Genomic DNA, 25,019 nt, shown 5'->3' on the forward strand with positions numbered 1-25,019 from the left:
GGTAGGAGGTGGAGAGGGGGCTGGGGAGGCAGTGTCTAGCAGTTAGGACAGAGCCCAGCCTGACCTCTGCATTCCCTTTATCTTGTCCCGGCATCCCCAACACCTCTTTTCCATCAAAGGGCTCCCTCTAGCCTTTGGCTTCCCACTGCACTCGGATGTGCCGGGTCCACCTAGACCTCGCCTCCACCTCCTGAGTCTCCGTCCATGGGGTCCCTCCTGAATTCCCCTGTCTTTTGGCCTTTTTTTTTTTTTTTTAAAGATTTATTTATTTGAGACAGACAGACAGAATGAGCATGACCAGGAGGGAGAGAATCTCAAGCAGACGCCACGCTGGGCACAGAGCCCGACACAGGGCTCTATCTCACAACCCTAAGACCGCGACCCGAGCTAAAAACAAGAGCTAGACCCTCACCAACTGCGCCACCTGGCACCCCACGAATTCCATTGTCTTTTGCTCAGTTCCTGCTTAACTGGAGAAGAAAGGTGGAACCAGGCACACCCAGCTGCAGGTATCTGTCAAGAGCCTTTGGGTTGTAAGAAACACAAAACCAGCTTCAGGCTGGCTTTAGAAAGAGGAGAATGAACTGACTCGAGGAACTGGGAAGTCCAGGAAAGAGGACCTCGAAGGAGGGCACTGGGTTAGGCCACCGCCCAGCTGCCTCTCTCGGGTCCTGCTCACCCTTGAGCACGCTGGCTTTGCTGGGCCCCCAGCCCAGGAACTCCAGGCTTCCCACCACTTAGCAGGGCATCCTGAGGGCAGCAGCTGGTTTGGGGGTGCCCACGCCCTGTCGATGGTCCAAAGGCCTCCGTTTGCCTGACTCAATCAGGCAACTGCGACTGCAGCAGGAGCTCAGGAGGGTGCTTGGCCCGGGTCCCCACAGCCCTGTGGGCACCCTCGCCAGCCTACAGTGGGTTCAATGAGGGCTTCCCCGAGGAGGGATCAGGGTTCCTGGCTTCACTGGCCAAGTTGTATCCTCCTTGGAACCAGGAAAGGGGAGGGCAGATGAAATGTGGGCAGGTAACAAGAGGGGACAGCTCAGGATGGGAGGGTAGGCTCCCCTCTGGCCTGTGTCCCTAGCTCCTGGATGGAGAGAGCATCTCTCTCGATATCCTATTGTAACTACCCATCTTCTGGACTCAATGTCCCGCCCCCACGCCCAAGTTCAAGGAGAAGCCTGTCTCCCCAGGACCCAGCCTGGCACGTGGGAGATGATGAAAGGTGCCGCCAGCACAGTCAGGCAAAGGAACCAATTAATTAATTTATTTTAATCTCAGAAATCTGTCTAATCAGTTTGGAGGCCTCCACTGCCCCTGCCTGAGTCCCTACGTAATTTCAGCCTACACTGAAGGAACCTGAGAAACATCTAGGGGTGGGGATCGCCCCCCACAAGCACATTTCAGTGAAATCAGCAGCTTGCTCAGGAGTGTCACTGGGGCCATGTCAAGATGGGGAAGAAGAAAACTGGCTCAGATCTCAGTAAAGCTCCATGGACTTTGGTTTTTGCCGGGACAGGGCAACCCTGAGTTCAGTCCACAACCCCCAGAAAGTGTGCCCGCTCAGTGCATGTGTGCCCGTGTGATTCAAGTCCTAGTGGGCAAAGGAAGCCACATACCCAAGGTCCCTTAATTGGCACCACCGGAGCCCCCGGGGGAAGTCCATGGACTTCTCCAGAGACAGCAGAGGGCCACCCCACATGCCTGTGCTGCTTTGGGGGGGGGGTGCCGCAGCTGAGGGGTCCAAGGTGAATCTCAGGGCCTCTGGTAGCTGTGACGCTGGGCAGGTCACTTCCCCCCATGGGTGCTCTCACCCAAAAGATGGGACAATGTATCTAGAATTTGATGGGGAAGACAAAAGGAGAGGGCTTATCCCAGCGGCAGCCTCAGGGGCAAGAGTGTTCCCCAGGGGAGGACTCCCCTCCCCCAGCCAGGCCAGCCCCCCCAACCCAGGAGGTGTAAGTCCCCTGGGAAAACAGTTTGCCAGGTGAGTGGCAACAGCGCTGCCCGCTTTGGCTCTAACTGCTGGCACATGCACCTTGGCCCTTGGAACAGAGGGTTCCAAGATTGAGTCATGTCTAAAATTGATTTGTGTCCCTACTTCCCATAATGTTGCTGGCTACAGGGCTTTCTGCTTAAAACTGCAAATTACTCAGCAGCCCTAATAGACTCTAGCTGCTTCTAACCCCAGGGTTCAGGGGGCAGCTGATCCGACGCCGGGGAGGGGGCCAGGTCCAGCTCATTGGAGGAGGTGGACGGCAGCAGCCTTTCGGATGAGCCGCTGGGTCAGGGGTGAGTTGGGCTTCAAGGCGTCACGCTCCATCAGAAGGTTCCTGTGGAAACGGACAAGGTCTGTGATGGAACCTCCTAGAAGCGGGGGGGTCCTGTGGTCCCTGGGCCCCAAGACAGGACAGGCAACTCAGGCTGGGCCTGAGATGGGAAGAGAGGGGACAGCATCACTGCAGAGGGGATTGGGGGGGTGTGGACAGAGACCAACAGCAGAAGACCTGGTCTTGGCAGGGCACTAGGTGGGTGGGGGGAAGTCAAGGATGAGAGGGCAGGTCAGGACATCCAGTGTCTGGAGAACATGTCGACACTCTCCCCAAGACACATAACTGGGTGAGCGCAAAACCATGGCCTCGTCTGCCTTGCGAAGGTGGGGGCCCGTCCACCTGCCCGACAAGAGGGTAGACCCTGTCTGGAGGGTGACTCCTGAGGCCGACTCAGAAGGTAAGTGGCAGGAGACTAGGTATGGAGAAACCCAAGTGTAAACAAGTTTTTAAGGCAAAGACCCTGAACAATTAATAACAGTGCTTCTGTGGGGTGAGGGTGGGGTTAAGGAGGTGGGGACACGATGGGTGGGGGCGCAGGGTTTCCACCCTGGAGGGGAGGGGAGTGGACTGCCCATCACCCCGACAGCAGCAGGTTCCCCTGTGGCCAGCATCTGCTCTTGGCTGCCCCCGTGGCGTGTTGTCCCTCAACACCCCAATGGGAAGACTTCCCAGCTCGGAGGAGACCCTCCACCCCCCTGGCATGCCCCCACCCCACGCCTGCCCTCAGCCAGCCTCTCTGTCCAAGGGGCCCCACCTTCCCTGCCAACCTGAGATGCCAACTTGCACCCACATGGGGGCCTGGAACTCTAAGCAGTGTGACCCCTAAAGAAAGGTGTGTGGCTGCGGCAGATGGCCATGGAGGGGTGAACAGTGAGGGGCTTGTGTCTGAGATGTGTCAGCCTTGCAGCCAATTCCAGAGCGCGCACAGCTGTTTCATTAGTGCTGAGAACACCTGCTCTGCTCAGTTTGGAGACACTGTTGGGACAGTTGGACCTCGCGCAGCTTAAACCCTGGGCCTTTCTGCCTGACCTCCAGGGCTCAGCCTAGGGCCACCCCGGACTTCACTGGGTCTCCCGACCCCTATTCTACCCACCAGGTATCCCACAGCCCCTCCCTGCCCCCTTTCCCATTGGTGTTCCAGTGGGGGGCAGGAGAGCCACGAGCAGACTGGGCTGCCCCGTGCAGGGCAAGGCCAGCTGGGGCGTGGGAGCTCCCAGGCTGCTGGTGAGGGCTGGGCTTTGCAGCGCTTTCTAATTCAGGTGCCCCCGCCCCAACACCCCTAACCCTCCAGCTCCTGCTCCTCCTAACCTGACTACTGTGCCTGGTCAGATCTGCTGGTTTGCGGGCCGCCCCTCAACTGTCTTTTCTTCAGGGCACCCTCCCTCCCTGAGTCCCAGCCAGCTCAGCCTCCACAGCAAGGTGCCCTGGCCCGCACCCGTGGCAAGTTGCTGTGTGTGTGTGTGTGTGTGTGTGTGTGTGTGTGTGTGTGTGTACACGAGATAGTTGCTAGTGTTCCCACATGAGATGTGCGCTCCACGTGCCAGGCCCTGGGTTGGCCTGCCCCCTCCCCCACCTCCTGGAACCCAGCAGAGCCCGTGAGAAAGGGCATCCTGGCAGAGTGCGCAGCATGTGCAAAGGCCCAGGCCCCTGAAGGACCAGGACATGTTGGGTAACTATAGTTCAGCGTGGCTCAGCTGGGAGGGCTAGGAAGGGCAGGAGGGCCGGCCTGGGGGTGGGCGGACCCCAGTGGTCAAGTCGAGTGCGCCAGCAGGGAAAACCAAGCACCCCGTAGCCTCACGTCCTTGCAACCTCAAAGGTGGGAACCGTCTCCGGCAGAGGGAGGTGGGCGTCTCAGGACAGGCTGGAAGCCCCTGGGGAGACCCCCAAGTGAGATGGGCCGCTCTGCTCAGAGACGTCCCCAAGCCTGGCATGGGTGTGAGCGAGGAACTCACCGCGCCACGTTCTTGTGGACGCCAGACGTGCAGTTCAAGGCCGCGTGGATCAGCAGCTGGTTGAAGACGTCTCTCTGAGAAGTCAGTGGGGCAGGTTAGGCTGGTGTAACATGGGATGAGGGATGGGAGCCCCCATCCCACCGCGGGCAGGCCTGTTCTCGGGAACAAACTTCCTGGGGGCGGGAAAGATGGGGACACCCGCGCTCATGGGCGCTGATCCGGAGAGAGGCCGCCGGCAGCGGTGCAGCACAAGGCTGGGGGCTCACCTGGGCGTTGCTGCCCCCGATCTGGATGATCCGGTAGCGGATGGGAAGGAGCAGTTCCAGAACACGTTCCGGGTTCCCGTTCTCAGCCTCCACCAGGGCCTGGCACAGGGGCAGCCCCACATCTCGGGCCAGGAGATGCTGGCAGTTCTCCCCGGGGGACCTGCCAGCCAAGGAGGTGCCCTCAGTTACTGGCAGGACACCTTGCACTGCTTGACTCAGGTGTCCTGAGGGGATGGGCTGCTCTTCCTCAGGCCAGCATCCCTGGCTCTGTGCCCGACACAGCAGGTGCTTGGGTCAGGGGTGCTGACAGAGGAGAAGCGGGCAGGAAGGGGGGGGAACAGGGTTCTCTCGAACCTGGCTTGGACAACCCTTTTCACAGGGCTGGACTGTGCTGTTGGGGGACCTCGGGCAGGTCCCCCAACGTCTGGGCTCAGTTTGCTCATCTGTAAAGTGTGGGTACAGTGCCAACCTCACAGGGCCGTCAGGATTGCACACCGTGCAGGTAAAGCCCGGCGCTGGAGTTGGCCCCCACGCTGGGGCACACAGTTGTCACAGCCCATGTCTCTTTGCTGGCCCGTAGGTGGGGGTTGAGCTGAGTCATGGGGACAGCGGGCATGGTGGCAGCAGCCTGCTTCAAGCCTGTCTTAAAAGAAAGAATCGGGGGGGCCTGGGTGGCTCAGTCGCTAAGTGTCTGCCTTCGGCTCAGGTCATGATCCCAGGGTCCTGGGATCGAGCCCGGATCAGGCTCCCTGCTTGGTGGGGAGCCTACTTCTCCCTCTTCCACTCCCCCTGCTTGTGTTCTCTCTCTCTCACTGGCTCTTTGTGTGTGTCAAATAAATAAATAAAATTTTGAAAAAATTTTAAAAGTAAATAAATAAAAAGCAAGAATCAGATCCCGCAGTGCCGGGTGGCTCCCCAGGCCTTCCTGGGCTGACAACGGCCGCTGAGCCGCGGACTCCTTGCCTGAAGCTGCCTCCCCAGCCGAGGCCCATGGATCCTGCAGCTCCGCTCTGGGGGGAGGGGCCGGGCAGGCGGCTAGGTGGGTGGCCAGCTCCAGCACCGCCCCCGGGACAGCACCAGGGGTCACGGCTCCCACAGCTCCAGCCCTCCGGGTGGGAGACGAAGGGTGGCTGCTTCCCTGGCCTCTCCTGGGATGGAAACTGGCTCCCACCCATGCCAGGAACCGGGCCAGGGGGCTGTGTGGCCACACCACCGCACCTCCCTCTCCGGCCAGCCTGCCTCAGCACGCACTGTCCCCAGTTGGCAGATGAGAAGACTGAGGCTCAGAGCAGAGAAGCACTTTGTCCAGGATCTCAGAAGGTATGCAGCAAGGCTTTCTGGTTCCAGAGCCTCACCGCGTACCCCCGTGGGAGGCGGCACCCGTGACACTGAGGCTCCCACCCCCAGCGAGGCAATGGAAAGGGGACTCTGGCTCTTAGGAGAACGGCCATGTCCTTGCGTGATGTATTTGGTGGGGGCACACACCTGCGGGACACGCGTATGACAGCCACCCTCCACGGGCATCCCCGCAGTGGCGTTCACCAGTGGGGCCTCCAACCCCAGCCTCCTGGGTGGGTCTGGCTGGGGATGGAGCAGACCTCAGCCCGCCCCCAGGACCCATGGCCTTCCCAGTGGGTCCCTGGCCCCTCGGCATACTTGCTGGCGTCCTGCAGGGTGGTCAGGAGTTCCTGGGTGGTCCCAGAGTCCCGAGCTCCCAGGGATGCCATCAGGAAGTGGGCATCGTTGAACAGCAGGATGTGGTCCCGGCTGTGCTTCTGGGTTATAGGCAGGATGTCCTGCCACCGCTCACCCACAGACACCCCTGAGGGCATAGGGAAGAAACCCGCAGGCCTGGTGTCCCATGTGAGCATGTCCTATGCACGGGCCTCCTGAACCCCCACACCCCCCAGAGGCCCTTGTGTTCTAGCTGGGGAGGCTGGGCAGGGGAGCAGGGCTGGCAGGTGGCCTCTGGCCTCACACAGAGGCATGTGGGCCCCGTTTATGTTAACTTCGTTTAATTGTAAATGCAGTAGATGCTTGCAAAAGCAAAAAAAATAAACCTACTGAAGGGTATTGAAGTTTCTGGCCCCTTGGACGAAGCCCAAAACCATTTTTGAAATTCGTCCTGGGATTACCGTTGGCATGGCACCTGCTACCTAATGAAAGTCGGAGGAGTTAATAAATAACATTCTCTCACATTTGTGTCGGGATTTCTCGGCGCTAGACGGCCCCTACTTCTGCTCTGCTCCCCGGCCCCTTCCCCCGCCTCGGGTCCCTCCTGATTCCTCCGAGTTACTACCTCCTTCCTGCCTCTGGTGGGGGTGACCCCTATGGTAGAAACATTGCCCTTGACCTCTGTCTCTCAGGCAGCGGATCAGCCAGGGCTCCTGAGTCTCTGCTCTGCTCGGTGAGGGAGCAAGCGACCTTTCCCTTCCCTCCACTGTGCCTGCCAGCCTCTGTCCCCGCAGGCCTCCCTGGGCATGTGCCCGGGGGCGCGAGGCTTCAGGGTCCCCAGAGAGCTCCAGGCGGCTTCAGAAAGTGCGGGCTTCGGCCTCCCTGAGCTCGGCCCCACGAGGCAGATGGGAATTCTGCCCAGGCCTGCTCTAGAAGGCTCCCTGCAGACCCAGATCAAAGCCAGACTCTTCACCAGCCTTCCCGGCACGTGGGCTCCAGCCGCCCGCCTCTCATCCTTGACCACACTGACCCTGTCTTTGGTCCCTCGCCCGGTAACAGGCGGCTGGTTTCTGTGTCCTGGGGGCCCCGGACAGGCTGCTTTCTGCACGTCACATCCTTTCCCACCTCTGCCAAGCAAAACCCTCCACGGGCCTCATGGCTCACATTTCACTCCCACCGGGAGGCCTTCCTGGAAACAGCTTGCCCTGCGCAGGCCCTCATCCCCACATTGTCCCGCCGGCCCAGGGCCTAGCGTGAATAGAGCTTTGGCTCTGTTGGGCCTGAGGGAGAGGGGAAAACCGTCTGGCACCTGGGCTGTTGGCCAGAAGCACCAGAGCTGTGGTCGCAGCTATCCAGGCTGCCTGCAGAGCATGGGGTGACAGTGTCGAGAAACCTCTCTGTCTGAAATCCCAGGGAGTTGAGGAAATGTCACCCTCTTATACTAGGAAAGGAGGCAGCATGCAGGGCCAGGGGCCAGCCGTGCTCTGCCGGGCCGGTGGGCAGGCGGCGGGAACGGCACGGACCCTGAGCTTGCGCATCCAGAGATGGTGGGACCTGGAAGAAAGGGGGGCAGAGGCTAGAGCCCACCGGCTTCGGGCTGGCCGGAAGGCGGCTGCAGAGCCGGGACCCAAGGCCACACAAAGGCGGGCCGCTCGGGTCTGCGGCGGGACCTGGAGGGGCTCAGCAATGAGTTCCCTCCCCTCGTTCTGGGGGAGGGAAGAGGGCAGAGGAGCCCGAGGGGAGGGCGGCGCAGGTCTGTACCTTCCATCCGCAGCCGGTACAGCATGGAGCAGCTGTCCACCACGTCCAGCATCGCCCCGCTGGCCTTCAAACCGGGGAAGACCTGGAGGACAAGGGTGGGCGGGCGAGGAAGGGGTCCCAGGGCTGGGCTGCACGCGGGGCCTGCACGGAGCCGGCCCTCGGCCGACGGCATGCGCCGCCGTCACCCCGCACCCTCAGCTTCCAGAACCAGCCCGTCGCCCAGGGGCCTGGCCGTGCCAGGTGCCAGACCAGAAGAAGGCCCCAGCCCTGAGCACAGGCCGGGCGCTGGCACCTGTCCCCTCCCGACCCTGGCCTCAGACCACGCTGGCGGGTTCTGCCTTCAGCTGACCTGTCCCTCGCGGCACGGAGGGAGCCGTCCTTCTGTGTCACCCCACAATCCTGACAGAACTCGAAGGGAGGAATCAACTGACCCTTTGCTCACGGTTTTCCTCGGGTTTAGAGGCCTGGGCCCCAAGCATTATTATGACCCCCCCCCACACAGCCTTCTATTACAAAGCATGCAGGGGGGTTCCCAGAAGCAGAGGTCAGCCTTCTTTTCTCTTAAAAGCTGCCTGGGGGCTGGAGGAGGGGGAAGGGGCGTCGCGCTCAGTGGGCCTGGGGCTGCAGTCTGTTCCAGAGACGGACTGTGGGGCCGGTGAGTGGCCTCAGTGCCACAGAACCCTATGGTCAAAAACGGTCTCGGGGCAAATTTTGCGTGTGTTTTACTAAAAAGAAAGAAAGAAAAATTCCTGTGGGCAGGTCAGTGGTTGTACCAAAGACGAGCCAGGTAAAAGGACTACAGAAAATTCCGGGATTTCAGAAAAGACCAACTCAGCGGTGCCATTGTACCGGCGCCCGCCCGGGACCCAGTGAATGCCTTCACCCTGTCCCCGCTGCGCCGCCACTCGGGCAAGAACGAATCCGAGGTCTCGCACCAGAAAGGAGTTCTCTCTCCAGCTGCGTTTCTGGCCGAGACGGCGCTGACGGGCTCAACTATGTGCTAGAGACTAAAAGGCCAACGTCTGCCATCCACGGGGTTGGCTGCAGAAGTGGACTTACGTGGTTATCGTAGATGGTCAAGGCGGCCTCGTATTCGCCCTGCAAGGATCAAGTGCGCGTGATCAACAGGGGCGAAGGTCAAAGGTAACACCGCGAGAGGGGCTGGAGAGTCCGTTCCCCCGCCCGCCACCAGCACCCTGCATGAGGGGGTGGGCCTGTGCTGCCGAGAGGGTCTGAGGGTCAATGAGCGGGAGCCCCTGTGCTCCGGGAGAGGCAGCGCTGGCCTCTGCTACCCAACGGACAGTTTCTGTCGCGGCCTGAAGGTCCCCACGGCGCTTGTCGACGTTCTGTGCTTTCTCGTGTACTTCTTCTAGTCTTTTCTTCTCTCTGTTTTCCTTGTGGTACCTTCAGTGGGGACCACTGCTCTCCTCCAGACCCTGAGCACAGCGGGCCCTCACCTTCCAAGCATCTCTCTTTGGACTTCCGGGGAGCTTCTAGATTGTCTCTATGGTAAGCACCACTGCAAGAAGGTGCTGAGTCCCTGGGATCAAGGGTGCTATCCCCGACCCTCACTTCCACCGGGACAAATCCTTGGAGGGTCTCAATCTGGGGGGTTGGGACTTGGCCGTTCACTCCAGCAGCAGAGGACCCTCGGTCTAGATCGTCTCCATAGATAATATACAAGATACATAATTTCCAAGTCCAGACAGCAAAAAATGCCTAAGGTCGTTTAAGCCTGAGAGTTATTTGGAAACGTGAATGCTCCGTTACAACCAGACATTATCTAAATGTGCAAACGCAAAAAATTATCCCTGGGATACAGCAAGAGGTAGAAAGAGACTGATTTCACTGGACGTCTAGACAGGATAAGAGCGGGCCGTCTTACCTTCTCAATCAGATACAGAGCCCAGTGCCAATAATTATGACAAGCAAGCATATCAGAGTCCTGGGGAAAGAAGGAGAAAATTCGAGAAGAATGTGACAGCCTGTGGGACCGAAATTACTGGCTGTGGTTTTGCGACAGGGCCGAGCCCCTCCCCGCTCTTTGAGCTCAGGAAACGTCTCCTGGGGCCAGGTTGCCTGGGCCCAGCTCGGAGGGACTGGTGACGTGTCGGCCCCACAGCTGGAGTGGGAGGAGCAGGGCCGACATCCAGGCAGGCCTCAAGCCCTCCTTATGCACGGAGTAGAGAAAACGGGCGATAAATCCGTTGCACAAATGGGTGCAGAGCCCCGCTGGGTGTCCAAGTCCCAAGAAAGCCATGAGGATCAATAAGCCCCGGGCTGGAACCCCTCCAGATAAGGGGGGCGGGGTTGGCATCCGGACAGTTACTACTGGCACCGGTTCGGCCCCACCGTGGATGCCCGGCCCTTCCTTCTGAGGCCACTGCAGATGCTTCCTCCCCTCCCTGGACACTACCTTCCCTTTCTTGGAAAAAGAAACTGGCCACGCTGCTTCCCTGGCCCACATCCACCCCGCACCTGTGCTTGAGGACATCCAGACGCCTTTGTCTCCTCTTCCTTCCACCCTGGCGGGCCTTAATGGTTGTGCTCGATCTGGTCCTTGGCTGGGACACCCTCCATCTCCCCACACTTCACCTGGCAAACCCTTACCATCCTTCCATACTCAGCTCAGGGTTTGCCTCCTCCAGGAAGCCTTCCCTGACCACTTCCCCCTCAAGTCCAGTGGGGTCGAATGCCTCCTCTGAGTTTCCACATCCCTGAGAGTGCCCCCATCATGGTGTGGTTCTTGGGCTGCTGGGAAACTGCTCACCCCACTTGACTGGGCCTCTAAGGGCATAGAAGTCTGGGCTGGACTCTCAGTGAGGTGTCCAGGGTGGCGCAGTCTGAACTCCAGTCTGGGGCAGGAGCAGGAGGAAAGGGAGCTCCAGGTCACAGTAGCAACCGCAGGGCTGAAATGCCAAGCCAGAGGCTGCCCGAAGCCACCACGGGGGACAGATGCAAACATCAGGGGGCTAGCCAGCCTGGACTGCCTCATTTTACACATGCCTGGAACCAACACCTGTAGGAACTCATATGGGGCCAAGGGCTTCATAGTTGTTACAATAGCAGGTGTACCAAGGAGGAAACAAAGCTCAGAGGGTCACTTTCTTGCCCCAGGGTCCAACCAGACCTCAAACACCCAGTAAAATCACAGCATCTGGGGGAGGGACATGAATGGGACACACCGGAAGGCCCTGGCCAGGCCTTTCCTGGGCTCCCTCGGGTCTGCCTGGGCAAGCCCCTGGCCCTCAGCAGGGAGGCTGGCCACACAATTGCACCCCCGACCCCAGACTCACTGCTCTCGTAAAAGCTAGCAGTCTCTGCCTGGGGGAGCCTGAAGGCAGGACTGCACCCCACCGTCCCCCTCCCCAAGCCCTGGCTCGGGCTGCCCCAGTGCCTCTCCCGTCCCCAGTGTTTGTGGATCCTCAGAGATATCTGTGCGCGAACCTCCCGGGATCGTTGTTCTCAAATGCTTTCTCACCCCTGTTCACCTGCTCTGCCTAACTCCACTCCCACTTTCCGCTGGGACGTCCCAGGCCAGCGAGCAGCTCGGAGGGGTGGAGAGGCTGTGCCAGTCCCTGCCTGCTCCCTGCCGGATTCCTGGTCTCTTCCGGGTTCCCTCGGGCACTGAGCACCTGCTGCTCGGTGCCAGGCACAGACTCCCCGCCTTGGCCAGCGGGACCTGGGGAAGCTCACCATGGCACAGAGGAGGGCAGGGCAGCAGACCGCCCCTGGACAGGTGGCCAGGCTGACCACCAGAGATAACCGTGGGGACAAGAGATGCACACAGAGGAAGGAGAGCTACCTGGCGCTGACCCCCCAGGAGTCCCTGCTGAGCCAGCTGGCGGGTGGTGGCAGAAGGGGCAGCTCAGGGCCCTCCAGGTTCTCAGCGGGGACAGGCTCTTGTGCCCTGGGAGTTTTCCGCTCCGTGCCCTTACACCAAATGCCCTAACACAAAACCTATTCTAGAATCACCTGCAAAACACTGGCAGGTTTGGGGGTGTGGGGGAGCCATGTGGCTCCCAGGGGGACACTGTGGCTTGACAGAAACTCCTCTAAACAGAACACAAGTTTTCCCAGAGCTGAACTAAGCTGCACCCCGGAACTGCTGTCCGTAAAGCCTCGGCTTAACACAAGGGGCTGTCTGGGGTTTTCCAGGCAGAGGACCCATGGACAAGAATCGTACCTTCCAGTGGGCCTCTGAGGACTGCATAAACTCTAATCCGTCCTGGATTTCTGCCTTCATCTCGTGAATGTGGGCAATGGTGTGCACCGACCACGCGTCTGTGGGGTTGATAGACAAAGCCTACACCGGGAGGGCGTGAAAGACGATTAGAGAGAACGTGGATCTGTCAGGCCGCCCGGGGACCTGAGGCACCTCCAAGTGACACAGGGACGAGGGGCCCGCGCTGGACGGGCACGCGTGGGGCTGGCACAAGTGTGGACACCGGGCTCTGCCTCAGAACGACAATGATCCCCGAGTCCAGCCCTGCTGAGCGTCCGCGTGCTGTCACCAGTGAGGGTATCACTGCCCACCTCAAAGCTGAGGGACCGAGCCTGGGGAGGCTGGCCGATGGACGCTGGACAGCAGCTGGCTCTTCCCAAGGCCGGGACTCAGCCACCAGACGCCACGGCCTCCCGCACATGGCTGAGTCCCCTGCAACAGGCCAACCAGCCTCTCTGGGCCTGTCGCCCCCGGTGAGAAGCAACAGCGCCGCGGAAGTGAAGTGCACCAGAGGGTCCGAATGCTGAGCCCACCGCCCCCGCCCCGGGCTCCTGGCTCCCCCTTGCAGACGACCACAGGCCTATGACGGGCCTTCTGGGCTCATTCTGACGCTCTTACTGTTCCGAACAGCGGGCCCTCCCGTGACCCGTGAGCTTGACAGTGACCGGCAAGGCAGGCAGGACACAAGGTGGGACCCCCACCCCACAGTTGTGTTCTTTCCTCCTGGACTCAGCTTCTGTGTCCTGGGCACCTCCCGAGTGCCAGGCACAGAGCAGCAGGCTGAGGCTTGAAGTGGCCCAGCGGACCATCCACAGGAGCCCAGGTCTCCCACACCACACACCGGCCTCCCCCAGCCCCGCTGCCTCGGTGCCCCATGCTTTTCCCAGAGGCAGAGTCCCTGGCCTGGCCCCCGCTGTGGGGTCTGGGCCGACAGGTTGTCCCCAGCAAGCCCAGCCTCTCTGCTCTACCCACTGTTTGCACAGGCCCGCCCAGGCCACGTGGGGACACTGTAGGAAAGGGGGCGTCCTGAGAAGGGATCCACTGAGCGTGCTGCCCTCATGCAGGGGTGGATGCGAGGGCTGCCACGCAGCGCTCAGCGTAGGGAGCAGGGGCAGCTCCCAAGGTTAAGGCCCCACCCTCTGTGAGGGACTCCTGACCAGTTTCCTCACTGGGTCAGAGTCACAAAGGCTCAGAACCACCCAGTAGGTCCCCTAGCCTTTGCCCCCAGGGCTTGCCCTGCCCACCTCCCCCGCCCTAAGCCTCAGCCTATCCCCGGGCCCCACACTTCCTGAGCACTATGCTCCCCTGCCCTCCACCCTTTGCTCTCCCTGCCCCTGGGGTTTGGCTCGCAGCTAGGCCCACACCCCACGCACCACCAGCCTGAGGCCTCTCCAGACTCCAGCAGAGCCGGGTACGCGCACCTCGCTCTCCTGGAGGCCTGGCGGTCACTGCCACTGTGGGGCCCTGTTCCGTGATCTCTGGTGTACTGGCACTGGGGTCAGAGTGTGCCGCCTGCAGGAGGGGGTGCAGCGGGAGAAAGGGGCATGAGGCCAGCAGAGCAGGGCTCCCCAGGCCGCCACCTCCTTATGCCCCAGTGGGGCATAAGCCTGCACCTTTGTCTGTCCTCTGGCTTCTGGAAATATCCTGCCAGCCCTCGGCTGCCCAGATGGACGCCACCGAAGGAGGGGGTCCAGCTGCCATGGTCTCCAGGGCACCTTCCTATGGCTGACCCCCCTGGACAGTGTGGCCTGCTCACCCCAGCCGGGGAGCCCAGAGGCCTTGAAGCACGGAGCCATCACCCTGCACTCGAGTCTGGGCTCCATTTCTATAACCGGAGCACATTTCAGAAAACTCACGGCCTCCTGGGGAGGGGTACTGGGGGCCAACTAGGGCGATATCTGCAGGGAGGAGCACTGGGTGGGATATGGGAAGCCGGGTCTGGTCTAGGCAGCCTGAAGGACAGCAGTCCGGTGAGGGAGCCCGGCCGAGCACGTGCTGTGCCCTCCCTGAGCTGCATGGAGTTAAGGAGGCTCCAGCCATGGCCCCTCTCTGAGCCGTGACCCCCTCATGGGGACAATGAGGAGGGCAGTGCCTCGTGATAGAGGAGATGAGCAGGTTAAGCAGGTGTGTATAAAGTACCTGTATGCGTGACAGCCCCTCGTCCCCGGCCTCAGTTTCCACTCGCCTGAGGAGAGGGGCTGGAGGACAGGGGCTCCAAGGGCCACAGAGGATGTCCCCAAGCCCCAAGTCCACCGCCACAGCCTGCTGCCTGGTCCTGGGCCCCTGGTGAGGGGTGCCCACCATGCGCCCGGGAACCAGCCAGCCCACCGGGGGAGCATGACGGACGGACGCGGGCTGGCGGGCAGCACACACCCACCCTCCTCTGCACTTTCACCCGGGCTCCCTCCCTCTGGAAGGAGGCAGAGGTTCAGGGAAGAGCTGGCTGGCAGGAGCCCAGCCCCCGGGTCAGGGCCCTCGGGGAAGCAGCTTGCGTTTGCAGTCCCGGGGCATCTCCCTGAAGCTCGGCTCTGAGACAGACAGAGCTGGGGGGAGCCTGGAGCTGCCTCGTGTGGGGCCGCGAGGGAGAGATGAACACAGCCCGCCTCGGCCTCATCCACCTTCCCGGCCCGGGCAGGCGGTGTGCGGACTGCAGACCGCGGGAGGGGAGGCTGCGCTCGCCGTGGCCATGAGTCCTCCCCAGTGTCTCTGAGGAAAGGGAGGCCGGTGGGGGGCCGTGTGTGCTCTGCCCCACCCGACGGGCCTCCCTGAGGGGTCGGCACCTTGGCAAGGGCCCTCTCACCTCTTTGGCCAGTTTCTCTGCCTTGTCATAGAAGTTGGTTTCCATCAATCCAAATGAATAGATACCTTTCACGTAGCTGAAAACAGAACAAAGTCTTCAGGAAAAGTGGCCTGTTTAGCCCTCAGTATGGGCTGAACCGTGTCCCCCAGAAGGACGTCTGAACATGGACCCTAATTTGGAATTAGGATGTTTTCAGACGGTGCAGTGGAGATGAAGTCCTACGGGGTGACGGCCGGCCCCGAATCCAACGACCGGCGTCCTTACAAGAGAGAGGAGAAGGCTTGCACACACACACATGCACACAAACACACACACACACTCTGGAACCACAGAACGCAGGCAGATGCTGGGGTGGCACAGCTCCAGGCCAAGGAGTGCCAAGGACTGCCAGCTACCGCCAGAAGCTAAGGGGAGGGGAGTAGGCGAGGAGGCGAGGAGGCGAGGAGGTGAGGAGGCGAGGAGGTGAGGAGGGGCCCCCCCGGAGCCCTCAGGGGGAGCATGGCCCTGCTGTCGCCTTCGCTTCCGCCTTGTGGCCTCCAGAACGCTGAGAGTATGAACGTCTGTTGTTTTAAGCTGCCCGGCTTGTGGCACGGTTATGCCAGCCCTGGGAGATGGGCCCCCCTCCCCCTCCCCAGCCGGGCACCACCCCAAGTCGCTGGATACTCTGGCCAGTGGGGAGCACCATTGCCACAATCGTCCGACCCCCAAGCCCTGTCTCTAGAGCGGGCCCCTTGGCAATCCACACCCTGCCCCCATCAACGCAGTGTCTCCCCTGAGGATGCTGGGGCCATTTCCTTGGTGTCCGGTTGGGGGCACCCACCGAGAGGCACAGCACCAGTGAGTGCAGGCTGGTGGTGGCTTCTAGGCGTGCCCAGCCCCCCGGCCTGGACTGACCTGCGCTCCCGGGGCAGCTCCTCCCCAGACCCCAGCTCCTAGAGGCAGGAACCCTTCTGTCCTGCGCCCTCTTGGCCCAGGGCCAGCCCCGGATGGGCCTGAAGACACTTCCCGGGATACTTGGGCACTATGACTTCTCAGCCATAATCGCCAGCACAGAGTACCGGGCTGAAAGAAGCATTCTCTCCTGGGGTTTGGAGGGATTATGGGAAAACAAGAGAGAGTGATGGAGTTCCTATTTGTGACTCAGACATCATGCTCACTACCATGCACATAGACAAAGCCTGGCTCTCGTGATTCACGGAAACCACGTCCTAGCACACTGGCTTTCAGACTTTTCTTTCAAATATTTATTTCTTTCAAACACCCAAGTATTTCTCTTAAATATTTAAGTATTTCTTCAAATATTTAAATATTTCTTTTAAATATTTATCGGGGTCATTTCACCTGCAACATTTACACATGTACGGAATGCTCATGGTTTACCCAGGCCTGTTAGGCTCTTGTGATGAGGTAATCTCACGGGCCCACTTGGCAGGGCTACCGCACTCAGTTGCTCGGCCAGACAATATCTAGGTGCTTTCGTGAAGGTTTTCTTCAGGTGTGATTAACTTTTAAATCTGTAGACTCTGAGTAAAGCACATTACCCTCCGTAACATGGGTGGGCCTCATCCAATCCGTTTTAAGACGTCAGAGAAAGGAGTGAGGTCCCCAGAAGGAATTCTTCTTCCAGGTTGCAACACAGAGACCCTGCCTGATCCCGTAGACTGCTGGCCCGGTCTGTGGATTTCAGACTTTCTTGCCAATCCCTGTAACTTCATGAGCCAATTCCTTAAAATCAATCAACCAATCTCCATACACACACACACACACACACACACACACACTCACTCACTCACTCACATACATATGTGTATATACATATAAACGATACGGCTACAGATACTCGTACCCACTTCACTCTGTTTCTGTAAAGAACCCTGATAACAGCTCTCTAACCCATGAGCCCATCTGTGATGGACACAATCATCGTGTGATTTTTTTTTTACTTGTATTTATTTACTTGAGAGAGTGAGAGAGAGAGAGAAAGATCATGAGCGGGGGGAGGGATGGAAGGAGAAGCAGTCCCCCTGCTGAGCAGGGGACCCCAAAGCGAGACTCCATCCCAGGACCCCCGAACCGTGACCTGCCTGAGCGGAAGGCAGCCACTTCACTGACCGAGCCACCCAGGTGCCCCCATTGTGTGATTAGACATGATAGAGGCCATTCTGTGTGATGGTCACTAGGGCGGCTCAGGTACTCAGGGCCTCCCTCTCCTCCCGAGAACAGAACAGAGATGCACTTCCTGCCCTCCCCTGGGTGGGTGACCAGCTCCGGCCGACGACTTGGAAGTGGCAGAGTGTGTCCCTTCCTCTCTGAGCCCTGCCACTGGGAGTCCCCCAGGGGGGCCCTCTTCTCTCCCTCAGTGATCTGCTAGATCCTCTGGGTCACTGATGCAGGATGGAAACAAGGACAAGGTTGCAGAGCGCTCAGCCCTCCCATGACAAGTGTGTAGTACGTGCGAAAAATGGGCCTTTGGAGAATCAGATCTAGGAGCTATTTGTTACTGTGGCAGAACTACCCTGGGCTGATACATATGGTACTGCCTCACCCACAGGATAGGGTGGGATGAGGAGCAAACGGAGAGGCCTTTTCACACAGGGAGAATAGCTACAGTAGATTCAGGATGTTTAGGGCAGGGTCATGTTTTCAGAGCAGAGGAGGGAGAAGAAGAAAGAAACGATGTGATTTCCAGCTGGCACGTACCTGCTCAGGGGGATGCTGGGTGTCCAGAAGGGGTAAATTCGGGCCACAGAATCTCGCATCTGCTCCTGGTAGCCCAGGTAAAAATAGGCATCGTGGGAAAATTTTAGGGCTAACATGTCTGTTGGGTGGTCCCAGAGGATCTGTTCCCATAGTTCACAGGCTCTGGAAAAGTTCCTGCGAGACAAAGAGAGATTTCTCAGCAACGCTGGACGTACAATTTATCCACAGGGAGCAGAGAAGCTTCTCGCCAGTCTGCACCAGTTCAACAGAAATGCATATAATATATCAAGAGCGGAGGGGAGACGGAGGGAGGTTGGGTAGAGAGAAGGAGATAGAGAGAGAGAGAGAGAGAGAGAGAACGTGCTTTATATACACCCACACACAAGTTTCTATGTTAGGTTGTGGCTCAGAAAATTGAAAAAGCCGTGGGAAGCTTTACTCTGAAATTCAAACCAACCAAAAACTGGTTTAACAAGTTGCCAAAGCCGGTGAACCAGCCCCAGGAAGTATGTAGGGCGGGGGAAAGCCCATCCAGGGCCGGGCTGGCCGCTGGCACTGACCCAGCAGAAAAGGCCAGACACAACTTGCTTACTGCTTTGGAAGCCGCATACCATCCACTCAGGTCACCTAACTGGGCAGAGCGTCAACCCTGCCTGAGCAGATGCACTGGCTATCCTGGAGAGGGGCTCCAGGATCACGACATCCACACACAGGGGACAGCTGTGGGGACAATAGAGGCAGGGGACAAACTTGAAGGCCACAGCAGACACTCACGAGGGTGTGTATGTAGCATGGATTATGTATGTATATGTATTAAGGATTTCTCTAAGGTGGTCCTATTATTTCTGCAACAAACATAATAACCAATTCATTTAAAGAAGTAAAGTAGCTGCTTTGAACGCTAGATCGGAAATCCTAGCCACCCGTCTCCTCATCTGTGGTCAGGTGCAGGCACAGCAGCAGGCAGGGAGAGGGAGGTGGGAGGCAGGGTGAGAACCGCCCAAGTCCCCCTTGCTGAGGGTACTGGGCGCCCACGGCATCGCCCGGCCAGGGAGGCCCTCACCCCTTGGCAAAGGTCTCCACCGCAGACACGTGCAGCCGCTCCCGCTGCGTCAGCGGCTGTGTTTGGGAAACCTCCACCATTGTCTTCACGGCCCGATCCAGCTCCCTGTCCAGCCGCACGGAGCTTCCAGTGCCGATCAGCACGAGGCCGTTAGCGATGGCGTGACCCATGGCTGGGGAAAGGTTGGAGAGCAACGAGTGACTGCGACGGCCCCGCCCTGCCCCGCCAGCCTGGCCAGAGTGTGAAATATACACCCCCATCCCCGGTGAAATATACACCCCCGCCCCGGAACTGCGGCCGGCGCGCTGCACGCTGGGCCCCCACCACGGTCGCTCAGCCGGACCCTGAGTGGCACACGGAGGAGCGGCACTCTGAACCTCCACCAGTGTTTTCTCACAGGGGCGCTGCGGTGCGTGCCAGTGTCTGCGGCATCTCCCCTCACCCCTTCACAGGGTTAGGCGCTGCCCGTGGGCTCCCATGGCCCTCCAGCCCTGATTTCTCTCCTCCGCCAACCCTCACTACCACCTGCGCAGAGAGGCCAGGGAAGGGCTCAGCTGATGGTCCAGTGCCAGGGGCTGGTCTCTGGAGCACAGTGGGTCTGAGCCACGCCCATGCACAGAGAGCTTGGGGGTGCGGTGGGGGATGGGAGGGTCTGCCTGTGGCCCTTGCGGCAACCTTGCCGGCAGGTCTGCAGACCCCCAGGCCCTCCTTGAGCTTCCTAGCCCTCAGCCTGACAGAGCCAGGGTGTCTGCTGGCGTTTGGAACTCGGTCACTGGCCCAGGCCCGAGACCGAGGACCCGACTATAGTGTAGTGTTGGGATGACCCCTGTGGTCCCTGCTTCTATCCCGGGGCCAGAGGTCTGCTCAGCGTGCCTGAGCACACTCCTGACTCCTGGTCCCCTACAGGCTGGGCTCAGCTTCCTTCTGCCCCCATTCCGTGCACCCTGTCCTCAGCAGGTTCCAGAATGCACTGGGCTGACCTACCTTTGCCCGCGGCACACACGGCTTATCTGGAAGGCAGCTATGCTCACCACTGTACCACCAGCACTTACATGGCTTATCTGGGATGCCAACTTCTGTCACCAGGTCTCCATGGCTGAGGCCTCACCAGGGTCCCGAAAGGCTGCCGTAGCTGCCTCTTGGGCTCCGGAGACAGGTCCGGGATACAGAAAGCCTTATGTTGTCCCAGCCACCCAACTACCAGCTGGGTCATTTTGGATACATTTCTCATTCCCTTTCTTCCTTTGAGAAGTGGGATCAGTATCTTTCATGAAGAACTGACCAACAATGAGGGAAAAAATTAGGAAGATGCCTTCTGGGGACCACGGCACCTGTACAAAACCAGCTCTTATTCCAAGCCCGACAGTGGCTGTCGCCTTCCTGCCCTCCCTCTATGCAAATGCCAGCCCGATCACTGCCACCAGCCTGCCATCCCCGTGCCAGCTGAGTCTCAAAGTCAGGGAACCAGACAGACATTGAACCCACACAATGAGGCTCAACTCAGGGACGGCATCACTCACCAAAAGTTGGATCCGCGGCTTTGAGCTTCGACAGGCAGCCCTCAATGCCACCAAGACTTCTGTCGTTGGTCCATTTGACATACTGAAACAGAAAAGACAGAACAGAGTTGTCCCCAGGGAGTCCTTAGTTTGTGTTGAGGAAGGCATGTATCTCAGTCTGGATCTTCTCTCTAGAGAATTCAGGATTTTACAGTCCAAACTCCAAGCGACCACACCTGGGTTGGTCTCATGTGAAAAGACTTAACACCCAGAACTGAAGGCATGTTTTCTAGAAACGATCGGGTCACCATTTTCAGAAAGGAAAACATCTAAAGGAAGTTTCTTCCTGACAGACGACCTGCCCAGAGCAGCGGCTTCTTTAGTCCAAAGATGGGCCTTGAAATCCGGTACCACAGTAGGAAGCTTCCTAGCTTTTATTCATTCCTTCCAAAAAAGAACTTTATTTAACATTTAGGACAGGGGCACCTGGGTGGCTCAGTGGGTTAAAGCCTCTGCCTTCGGCTTAGGTCATGATCTCAGGGTCCTGGGATCCAGCCCCGCATCAGGCTCCCTGCTCAGCGGGGAACCTGCTTCCCCCCTCTCTCTCTGCCTGCCTCTCTGCCTACTTGTGATCTCTGTCTGTCAAATAAATAAATAAAATCTTTAAAAAAAAAAACATTTAGGACAAAAAGTTAGAAAGAGGCATGAAAGCCCAATGATCAAACACAGTCTCACCCCCATTGGGTAGATGTGTTTCTAATCCTTTTTTTTCCAAAAATGCTTATTTTGGGGGACACCTGCGTGGTTCCGTTGGTGAAGGATAGGACTCTTGATCTCAGCTCAGGTGTTGATTTCAGGGCCATGAGTTTGGACCCTGCGTTAGGCAAGAGAAAATAAATAAAATAAAAATGCTCATTTAAAAAAAAAATCCTAAAACCATAATAATACACTGGATTTTATTTTTTTTTTAAAGATTTATTTATTTATTTATTTATTTGACAGATCACAAGCAGACAGAGAGGCAGGCAGAGAGAGAGGGCGGAGCAGGCCCCCTGCCGAGCAGAGAGCCCGATGCGGGGCTCAATCCCAGGACCCTGAGATCATGACCGGAGCCGAAGGCAGAGGCCTAACCCACTGAGCCACCCAGACGCCTCAATACACTGGATTTTAAAACCTGTCTCATCACGTTTGTCTAGATGTCTAGACGTCATGATGTCTAACCTTCATCTTCACGGAACTAGCCGAGCATGTTTTCCTAAGACACAGGGGAGGCAGTCTAACACAGACTGGCACGGAGACACTGATCCATTGGACAGAATATACACAAGCTATGCGGGGGTGGGGGTAGACCATGCTACATTGAGGACTCGGGCTGTGTAACAAATCAAGGGCTTGACCAAGGCCAAAAGGAGCAGGAAGAGCACAAACTGAGCTCGAAGGTGCGCAGTGGAGTCCTGCGGCAGGCTAACGGCATTTCACCAGCTGTTGCTTCTGGTTGGGTGTCTAAAAGCTTTTTCGGTCCTTATGTCATATGGATGGACTTAGTAGGCAGTGCTCTCTCATTGCTCATGATAAACACCACGTCTGGGGGTTTCTATTGGCATACACAAACCCAAGTGCATCCTGCTTCTGCCCTACCTGAATGCACGAGCCAGCTCAGCAACCTGGGCCTCAGTTTCTCCACTTGTCAGAGTAGTTGGACTCGGCCTCTGAGACCCTTCTAGTTCTAAAACTATAGGCTCCTTCGCTGGTGTTGGAAATGGCTGGGAACACGGTGGACGGGCTTGGAACAGTCGAGGTGAGAGCAATATAGTCGAAGATTCGCTCCAGTACAGGTCCCCAGGCCCTTAGTTGGGGGGACCCATATCAACCCCCCGCAGGCCACAGGCGGATGCCCAGGGAGGGTCAGCACCTTCATAAATATCCCACTGCTGTCTGCCCACCCCTGGGGCCACCTCTCAGCTGTGCCATGGGTTGGCAAAGATGCTTCCAACACCAGGCCCCAGAGTACATAAATTCCACTGTCACCGGCTCCTAAATTCATCATGAAATGGAAAACAGCATGCACCATTTTCCAAGCTGTGGGCTGTGGGATTCAAAGCATGATGAAGCATGTTTGTGTCCCCAGGATGCCCCACTGTAACCAGGCTGACCAGGAGATTTGGGTCGCCACGGGGCTGATGGGCGTCCTGCTTATAAAACCAGAGTGCTGATAAAGGTGTTAAGCTGTACAAGCTTCGAGTATGGTGCTCGCCGTGGTCATCATTCAGCAGCTTTGCATGAGAGTGCATCGGGCGATATGTGCTTTGGGCTGGAAATCGAAGCCCGCTGTGTTAGATGGGAGTGCGGGGCACAGCCGCTCACTTGTCTCAGGGCCGCTTCCTCGCCCGCGTAAAAAAGGGGATGCCGGAACATTTCAACATGAAAAATATGTTCCCTAAAAGCCTTCAGTAATTTTCAAACCCGCACGGTGGGCCTTCAGAGTGGAGACCACCGCATTGCTCGGGAGACATACCTGGGTCAGGGTAGCATCGAACAGCTTGCAGGCCTCGTTGCTTGTGGTTGAGAGTGGGAGCCCGGCATCCTTCCACGCCTACACACAGCGAGAAGAGAACACCCCTGTAATCCTCCAAATGGAAATCCCCAACCCCCAAGCACAGAGGATCTCCAAATGCGGAAGTTTGCCACCCAGTCTGGGTTTCCAGAAACCCCAGCCTTGAGGGCACGGACTCTCAGATTTCAGAGACAGTGCAGAGCACACGAAGCTGAGCCCTGAGTGGGCGAGCCTCTTGTAAGTTCCAGCGTGCGGGGGTCTCTGAGTAGCTGTGTGCCTCCTGGCAACATCCTCTATCAGATCCTGGGCTGGCCCACATGGGGTTCTAGAGGATATATGGGGCACCCGTGCAGTGTCTGCTCAGAGAGCAAGCACACAGTACATGTAAGTCCCTGGTAAGACTGAAGGGAGGTCTGGGAGGGCAGGAAAGGGGTATAACGCTAGCCTGCTTAGTGGGGAGGGTGGTGTTTCCATCTGGCCGGCAAACACCAAAACAACGCCTCCCCTCTCTCGGCGTCATCAGACGACTCACACCTGTTCACCTTTAGGGCTGCCTTTGGTGCCCTACCAGGGCCTCCCAGACCTGCAGCTCCCCTGGGAGGAGAAATGTCCTGCACCCACCCACCCCCACCCCCAGCCCAGACTGCCTATTGCATAACTACGGGGCAAGGCCCCTGAACTCCACCTTCTTCTGCAAAATGTGTCCGGGATCCCCACCCTGGAGGGTCCCAAGCAAGCAGACGTCCCTGCTGTGCCATGCCCGGGCTAATGCTTTTTAGGGCCCGGGGTCTCCGAGGGGCCGAGACACGCGGCCGGGGTCCCACGGGAGGGTGCTCTGGTCCCTTCCTGCAACCAGGACGCACGCCAGGACCTCACGGCCGACTCTCCAGCTAACCTCGGTTCCCACGCTGGTCGATCCCGCACCCCCCCCGCGGGCGCCACGCCATCCCTGGGCCGCGGAGCCGAGCCGGGTTCTGCCGCCACTTACCTGGCAGTCACGCAGGGGAGCGGGAGCGGCCATGGTCCGGAGAGGGTGGCAGGGCCGGTATCAGGGTCCAGGCGCCTCCGCAGCCTTGCATATGGGGGCGGGGGGAGGGCGGACACCGCGGGGCGGAGCGGGCGCGCTCCTCTGCTCGCTCACTGGCCAGCGGAGCCGGCCCCGCCCCGGGGCGCTCCAAGGGGGTCCGCGCCTGCCGCCGGAAGGGGTACGCTGCTGTGGGAGCCTTGGTGGGCGGGCCTACCTCCCCCATCGGACACTTAGCCTGGGCGGCAGGGCCCGAGGGCGGTCCACCTCCGCCAGGGAACTCCTGCCTGCTGGGGACCCTGTTGGGGACCCAACTGCAGAGTCCCTTGGGAGGCAGGGGAGCCCTAGGGCAGCGGTCACTTTCAAGCTCTTCAGAATCCCATCTTAAGCCTTGCCCGGCACACATGCCTAGAGGTCGTTTTTTGGAGTTAAATCCAAACTGAATGGCGCTCACTGTTAGGTCCCCCCAAAAATGGGTACCCCAATAATGGTTCCGTGATTAAAGGAGCGAGACTGATACAAAGCAAAGGTCAAGCAAAGCATTATTTCACGCCAAGTATCAAGAATCAGACCGACTGTCGAACAGACCCGTTTGGGCCGCCCCTTTCAGAGGACGACCCCTCCCTGCTTTCCAGATTAACTTTTAAAGAGCAAAGGCCAGGTGGTTGGGCCTGGCCACACAAAGGTGGCTAATTGAATTACAATTCAGACCACAGTAGCCACGGAAACTAGCCCATCACCTTGGTAGCTAGGAGACAGTATGCGCCCCCACTGATCCAGTGTCTCCACCTGGCCTCACCCACCCTTGTATTTGAGCTTTGTTACCTGAGGCTGGTTTCCGGGACTTGTTTTTAAGTCCCCTGGGGGAAGGGGAGCAGGGACTGTTTAAGGGTTAAAAAACAAAGTTATTGTTAAACTCAATGGAAGCCTCTGGCTAAAATAAAAATATAAAATAGGTCCTCACACTCACTACTAGAGCCTGTAGAAGAAAATCTGCTACAGGATCCCATTAGGTAATGCTGATTAATATGCAAATAATATATTGCTCAGGAACTGATTCCAATGTAAACGCAAAAGAAACCTGAGACAGGAGGAAAAACGGAATTCAAATCAATGGGTACCTCCACCCCCGGTGCTGAAGATGCTCTCTTCAAGGGTACATTGAGGCCTTGCA

At 58.5% G+C, this 25,019-nt stretch overlaps 1 protein-coding gene across 5 annotated transcripts; it reads right to left on the minus strand.

The window, feature by feature from the left end:
• Positions 1-1,245: 1,245 nt before the first annotated feature.
• On the minus strand, positions 1,246-23,928 carry TTC38 (tetratricopeptide repeat domain 38). Of its 5 annotated transcripts, none has more exons than XR_013967224.1 (15): positions 23,810-23,928; positions 22,783-22,860; positions 20,289-20,370; positions 18,769-18,940; positions 17,706-17,879; positions 15,006-15,081; positions 12,167-12,286; positions 9,866-9,925; positions 9,040-9,078; positions 7,981-8,062; positions 6,202-6,367; positions 5,015-5,184; positions 4,546-4,705; positions 4,280-4,353; positions 1,246-2,327 (listed from the first exon to the last, which is right to left on the minus strand). XR_013967224.1 is itself a non-coding variant. In XM_080810315.1 (15 exons), exons 1-15 carry the CDS (start codon positions 23,840-23,842, stop codon positions 2,234-2,236), a joined length of 1,554 nt encoding a protein of 517 aa, XP_080666441.1. In that variant the 5' UTR covers positions 23,843-23,928; the 3' UTR covers positions 1,246-2,233. The 5 variants fall into 5 exon arrangements, 4 of the variants coding, with proteins under 4 accessions (XP_080666441.1, XP_080666442.1, XP_080666443.1 ...); XM_080810315.1 differs by having other exon boundaries at positions 5,041-5,184; XM_080810316.1 differs by lacking the exon at positions 12,167-12,286 and having other exon boundaries at positions 5,041-5,184.
• Positions 23,929-25,019: the final 1,091 nt, after the last annotated feature.

The sequence above is a fragment of the Martes martes genome, assembly GCF_963455335.1.
Source record: "Martes martes genome assembly, chromosome: 8".
Taxonomy (NCBI): Eukaryota; Metazoa; Chordata; class Mammalia; order Carnivora; family Mustelidae; genus Martes; species Martes martes.